Below are 7,152 nucleotides of genomic sequence, written 5' to 3' on the forward strand. Positions count from 1 at the left end.
CAGGATGCTCTTTTTGCAGCACAATACATATTGGTTACTTTGACAATAAGCCAGTTCCCACCATGACAAAATGATACTTTAAGCAGATGAGACGGGAAACGAACACTTTACGAGTTCAACAATAAATAGTTATCGGACAACATCCCGACATCTATGCTGAAGTTCAAGTTCTATATATAGAATGTATTACATGACACAGGTTTTATACGACCGTAGGCAAAAAATGATCAATAACGATAAAAAAGAATATAACAATGCATTATTGCATATCCCAAACATTATATTACAGAAAACAGGAAGTTTTATTGATATTGCAGTAAGCGGTATTTTACTGATTAAGTAACAAACACCAGTAAATAAACATGTTATACATAGAACTGTATCGGAAAAGTCACCACAACAAAATTTTATACCAGCTTCAAGTTTAATGTGTATCAGTTGTTAATAAGTTTGATATTTTTGTCCTGGAATATCATGTGTTTTTTTCTTGCGTGTAAACAGTAAAACACACAAAAATTTTGATGAGTTAAGGTCTATACAACACTAAAAATTTAACATAAAAATATTTAACATTTTAAGTAAATTCTAAATAAATCTATCAATTAAATAATTAAAAAAATTCTCTTACCCTCGATCACCTTGAAGGAGGTAACCCATAAACTAAACCGTGAAAAGAATTCCCGCATCCTTCTGTTAAACTTCTCAACTCTCTGAAAAAATCAGAATCCACGTCCCAGTAATTATGTTTATCCATACAAATATGTCTCTTAATGTCACATACAAAATTTCCTTTCCCCGACACGCCATTCCAATCAAGAAACCCCTATTGCGGAGGAATTAGTTATGTAAAGTTTTAATTCCGTCTGCTTCTAGTCAATTCTAAAATGCAGCAGCGTCCAACAATTGCTTTCACGTCATTGTCTTAAAACTCCTTGAACTAAGATAAAAAAAAAAGTTTTAAGGCTTCGTCACAGATGTAGGGGGATTGGATATTGATATTATACACATCACGCTAGTACATGTACCTCCATCTTTTTAATGTTTGATGTTTCATATTATTATATGCCAACGTTTTTCTCAAGGCAGTGTTTGAACAGTTTCTGGCAGTTCTGAGTACTGTTCAATAATTATTAATCCCATTTCCTAGAATTTCCGAGAATTTTACGACCATAAATGTGTTTAGAATGGTTCTAGAGCAAGTACGAGACGACTTTCACACTTGAAATGTTTCAGTATGAAAAAGGAAATGGACTGGTCAACACATTTTTTTATTCACATATTATATGTCACTTAAAGCTGCATGCCTCCATATGAGTAAAAATATTTCAATAAAATCAAACATGAGTAATATGTACTACGATTTTAGGAAAAGTAAAATGATTCAAGATTTAAGTAATATTTCATACGTTATGTGCGGTAAATGACTATTTTTTCAGTATTTACAATTATATTTCTACTGCGTTACTAACGCAGTTAAAGGGCCATTAATGCATATTTTGACCACTTTTTGGTAATTTACGTGGGTTGTAAGTGCCATAGATAATGTGTAAATTGCTTCCTTTTGGTTATTTCACAATATTATACATTCAAATACATTTTCAAAATTTTCATGAAAATTAGCATCAATCTGGAGGTGTGCTGCTTTAAGAACCTTAGAGCATATATTTCTGTCCTCTTTTTTGTGATATTTGTTTGAGTTGACCATCATCTGCTAGAAAATAACATGTATGTATTATTAAATTCTTGCTAATTTACATGAAAATTTTGAAAATGTATTTAAAAGTAAAATTATAGTCAAGTGAACAATAAAATCAATTTACAAATTGCAAACAATCCACTTAATTGCTAAAGAGGTCAAAATATGCAAAAATAGTGGTTACTGCATTATGGTGATAAATACTGCAAAATCAGTCATTAATTACACATAACATGTAAATTATTACTTAAATCTTGAACCTTTTTTAAAGTAACTATTCATAATAGTCTAAGTATATTTAAGTTTGACTATTTTAAAAAACATTTTGGCTCATCTGGAGGCATGTAGCTTAAAACTGTGTTCTGGAAAGGATTTAAAATTCCTATATAAGAATAAAATATTGATCCAGTAGTATCAAAAAGAATTTAAAATGGCTGATAGCAGTCCCAATGGTATAAATTATAAAATACTGCAGATGGTACAAATCTTCATGCCTGCTGAGTATCTGTCAAGCAGATTTAAACACGTTTCACTAACTTTAAAAACTTAATTTCATTTAAATCTCATTTCAAATGAGGAAAATGGTTTATTTATACTATATATTTCATTGATTAAAATACAGTTGAACCCAAAATTAATGAACAGCCATAAAATTAAAAATAATTTTAAAGGAAAACAGACTCACAACAAATTAACACTTTAACAAGAGTTGTTCATATCTGACAATTAAATACTTATTCCAAAATTTAAGTATAAGGTCTTTAGGGTAATTCAGATGTCATATCTAAATCTGGTCTATTTGCTATATATGGTCTTTATTCAGAGGTCATATCTAATGAACAATTCAGTGTGTTTGGTCTTCATGCAGGTCATATTGACAGTCTATTTTAACCAAAAGGTCATATCTAATAGCCTTTTTCTGTATATGGTCTTAATTAAGAGGTCATATCTACCAGCTTTTTTCTGAGTATGGTCTTAATTAAGAGGTCATATCTAATAGCCTTTTTTCTGAGTATGGTCTTAATAAAGAGGTCATATCTAATAGCCTTTTTTCTGTATATGGTCTTAATTAAGAACTCATATCTAATAGCCTTTTTTCTGTATATGGTCTTAATCAAGAGGTCATATCTAATAGCCTTTTTTCTGTATATGGTCTTCATCAAGAGGTCATATCTAATAGCCTTTTTTCAGTATATGGTCTTAATTAAGAGGTCATATCTAATAGCCTTTTTTCTGTATATGGTCTTAATTAAGAGGTCATTTCTAATAGCCTTTTTTCTGTAAATGGTCTTAATTAAGAGGTCATATCTAATAGCCTTTTTTCTGTATATGGTCTTAATTAAGGTCATATCTAATAGCCTTTTTTCTGTATATGGTCTTAATTAAGAGGTCATATCTAATAGCCTTTTTTCTGTATATGGTCTGAATTAAGAGGTCATATCTAATAGCCTTTTTTCTGTATATGGTCTTAATTAAGAGGTCATATCTAATAGCCTTTTTCTGTATATGGTCTTAATTAAGAGGTCATATCTAATAGCCTTTTTTCTGTATATGGTCTTAACCAAGAGGTCATATCTAATAGCCTTTTTCTGTATATGGTCTTAATTAAGGGGTCATATCTTATATCATATTTCATTTGTATATTTGTTATTCAGATATGATATCTAGTGGCCTATTTGGGTATATTGGTAAATTCAGTGTTCATATTTACTTGCAGATTTTCTATAGGTGCTCTTTACTTGAGGTGGTCTTTAGAAACAGGTTAGACTGTATAAGCTGATATGTATCAGTGTATTAAATATAACAATACCTAATAAAACAATTATATTCACATAATACATAAGAATGCCTCTCATACTGAAGGTATTTGCTGTATTAATACTGCCGATTACTAAACTTATGATTACTAAACCTAATGTAAGAATAAACCTCCAGCTTTATTTATCATTTTCTATGTTACCAATTAAGATTCCAGGTAAGTATTACTTAGCAATAATAAAACATAGCTTTGCTTTTTGATTCATTAGACAAAAGAGCTAATCATTCATAATAACTTATAATTATTATGACAGTCTTAAGTTTAAAGCCAGCTGTTGGAATCTAAATTGATTTTCATGATTTTATTTTTTTGAAAAAAAAAATCTCTTCTGCTGTGCATGCAATTGTTACTTAATCATGTATTTGAAGGAGTGGTAATGTGGCTGTTAGGATCTTTCCATTAGTACATTAGCAATCAATGGAATTTCGGTAGGAAAACATAAATAATTTTTTTTAAAAATCAACAATAAAACAGCAGTACAGAATCTAGGAAGACTGCATGGATAATATAGAGGGAAATAATTCACTTTCACAGTCCCAAAAGCAGTAAAAGAGCTTAAGACTGGTGGTGGTAGTGTTTTCAATCCGTATCACAGCAGTAAACCACATTGAATTTACTAGAGCATAGTTTAGCCAACATTGTACCTGGGCAGACTGTCAAGCAGTTTACCAGTACTACATGTAGGTGCCTTCACTTTCACAAGGAACTGATAACTTGTGGACATGCCAGAGCAGAGGTACATGTACAGTGCAAAAGACCTTAGAAAAGATTTCATGATCAATTACAATGAAAGTGACCGGCACTGTCCGGGAATCGAACCCGGGTCACCAGATTCACAGTCCAGCACTCTACCTACTGAGCTAACCAGATGGTGCCAGGGCTTTAGAGCTTAAAGATTAACCTTTACCTTGATAAATATCTTGAATGGACTTGTCTGTCTTTCAATCTGGACAAAACCATTCATCATTTTAGGGGAATTTTCAAATTATGTACTGAATGAAAAGCAAACAGTGCAGACAATGATCTGACTGCAGTGAAGTGTCGCCTGATTGTTCTTGCATATCAGACAGGATTATCTACCGTTTACACCGGTGCTAGAAAACCCTGTCTTACACCCCCAATGTAAGACAAGTCGCGTGCTTTAAATGACGTCATTGCTGCGTGCTTTTTATGAATGAATTGCGTTCTAAGAATGACGTCACTTAACCGTTATGAATAAAGTTGTACGTTCATACGCTACTATAAGAAAAAAGTGCGTTATGAAAATATCAGTTTTCGTAATTTCTGTTCTGAAAATAATTGATAACAAATAGGCAAGAAAAAGAATCAAACACCGGCTGTCAGTACAGACGGGAATATCTAGCTCTCGGGTGACTGCTTAGCAGAAACTAGGCAGAGCCTTGTTACCGCCGTAAACAGTCACCCTCGAGCTAGATATTCCGGTCTGTACCGGCAGCCAGTGTAAGATTCATATAGTCTGTGCTAGTCGTATGGGTAGATTTTGTAGGTGCCTGAGCAAGCTTAGGCTTGATAACATCTAAAATGTTTTATTTCTCTGATACTCTGTGTCATTAAATTTGATAAATTATTGAAGCCTCTTGATAACAATAATTGATTATTGTTAAAATACAAATGAAATAATGATAAACACTATTTAGTACAATTCTGTTGTTTTTGTTTTTTTGTTGGTTTTTTTTAATTGCCCTTTCCAAACAAGCCTCTTTAAGAAGTACTTTCTAAATCTTGTTGAAAAAAAAAATACAAAAAATGTATGTATAACTTTTTGATAGTTCCTAGAAAATGGACCTTAAACAAAAAGCTTTACCAGGGCTAAAAGTTGGAAAAGGGGCATAACTTTGCATTAATATTTTAAGATCGTTTTGCTTTTTTGAAATGGCATGATCTTATAACAATTAACATGTATACCATGTTTGAAGTCAATATCTTTTTGAAGTTTCTGAGAAAATGAAAAAGTTTACCAAGGCTGATGTCAGTCCTGACCAGAGGGTCATGACCATAGCCAATTCTTTCTTCTTCGAAAAGTGGAGCTAATAAAAACTGGCCAATTAAATTTATATAAAGAAATGTGTAAGAGCTATTTATGTAATTAGCTATTTATGTAATTAAATTGTATCAAAATTAAATAATTATTAAAACCTTTGGTCTTTTCCATTCTGTAAGTTTCCTCATTTTCCTGAGAGTCGAGTCCCTAAGTAATTCGGCAAAATTGCTCGCACGGAGATCATCCTGTTCCTTGAGATCTTGGTATCGTTGTTTCAAACATTTCCCATCCATCGAGTTCATCTCCAACTTCTTCTCATCCTCAAGGTCATGCCTCCGCTCTACCAGAAAATAAACACTTTTATTAAACACTTTCTTCATGATTGTTTTTTTTAAAGTACATTAGAAAAAAAATCTGATTTTTGTCAAACAAAAAAAATCTCCTTGTTACAAATTTTTTACCGCACAATTCATCTTCCCAGTACTTAGTGTCAGATTACGAAAACGTTAAATTCTCCGGAATCAATATCCAATGATCGTGAAAAAAATATCTCATGTAATTTCTCCGATTCATCAGCTATTCTCAAATCCTGTGAGAATTATCTCTTGGAAACTTTACTAATTACTAACTCATTCATTAAAACACATATTCACACAAATAAGCAAACAAAAATTCCGTTCTTCCACTTATAGAAAAAAAAACTTAAAGTTCTACAATTCGTTGTGCACTTAAAATCTTTGCTATAAGACAATCGTAAATGTCTGACTTGGGAATGGTAATGTCAGGCAAAAAGTACTGGAAATTCTGCACAGCAGCTTCTTCTATACGGAATCAAGTGGTAGTGAATTGACAAAGTAATTTGCAGCTTATGATAGATGATCTATTACAAAGGTGCTTGTTTGCTTACAATCATCTTATTTCTCTCTCTCTCATGTATGTTTGATACATGATAGGAGATTTGTTTTAGCTTACAGTATATCTAGATGACAAATAATGGTGATTTGTGGTATAAAGTGAAGGGTTATAATGTTGCATTTCAGTTAATCTTCTTTTTAAATAGCATACTTTGATTATGAACTAAACAAAATATTATTATTATTTTTTTTTTTGTAATGCATTAAATTTTGTAATGCTTTGAATTTGGACAAGTCCATTCACAGTTTAATGGATTTAAATCAATATTAAAGTACAAAAATTGAGATATTATAGTCTAGAGCCTGATTAGACGGCACAGACAGCTGGTAGGCTTGCCTAGCTCTATACTAATGGCAGAGGCCATGTGACCATTTCCGGTACCATGGCAGTAGGATAAGAGTTCGATTTCTTTCGACACACTTCAAAAACATAAAATTTCATATTTGTTTAATCATACTGTATATCGATTTAAAAATCATTGCAATTTTAAACATAACATTTTGTATATTGTAATTCAAGAATAGAGAAAAGTAGAAAGTCTTAATTTTTTTGGTATTGATCTAACCGGAATAATTCCCTGATGAATAATAGTGATTTCAACAGAAAGTAATTACATTAAAAGAAATACATTTATGGTGTAACCTTCCTCTCTAGAATAAATCAAGCTTCAGCAACAGTGTAAAAACAATAAAATAAATGAAATAAAATATTTTAAAAAGG

The 7,152-nt window shown here is 31.5% G+C and overlaps 1 protein-coding gene and 1 non-coding gene across 2 annotated transcripts in view; both read right to left on the minus strand.

Annotated features, from left to right (window-relative positions):
* LOC132747268 (transmembrane channel-like protein 7) overlaps window positions 1-6,399 on the minus strand; it is a 29,146-nt gene extending 22,747 nt beyond the window's left edge. The window contains exons 1-2 of the mRNA XM_060736598.1: window positions 5,673-6,399; window positions 629-710 (exon numbers count right to left, since the gene is read on the minus strand). Coding sequence (XP_060592581.1) covers window positions 629-710; window positions 5,673-5,897 — 307 coding nt within the window. The 5' untranslated portion in view covers window positions 5,898-6,399. The remainder of the gene's footprint in view (window positions 1-628; window positions 711-5,672) is intronic.
* Trnah-gug (transfer RNA histidin (anticodon GUG)) lies at window positions 4,314-4,390 on the minus strand. The gene has a single exon. It is a non-coding gene; the product is annotated as a tRNA-His (tRNA).
* Window positions 6,400-7,152: the final 753 nt, after the last annotated feature.

The sequence above is a fragment of the Ruditapes philippinarum genome, unplaced genomic scaffold (genome assembly GCF_026571515.1).
Source record: "Ruditapes philippinarum isolate M1 unplaced genomic scaffold, ASM2657151v2 ctg6180_1_1_1_1, whole genome shotgun sequence".
NCBI classification, from domain to species: Eukaryota; Metazoa; Mollusca; class Bivalvia; order Venerida; family Veneridae; genus Ruditapes; species Ruditapes philippinarum.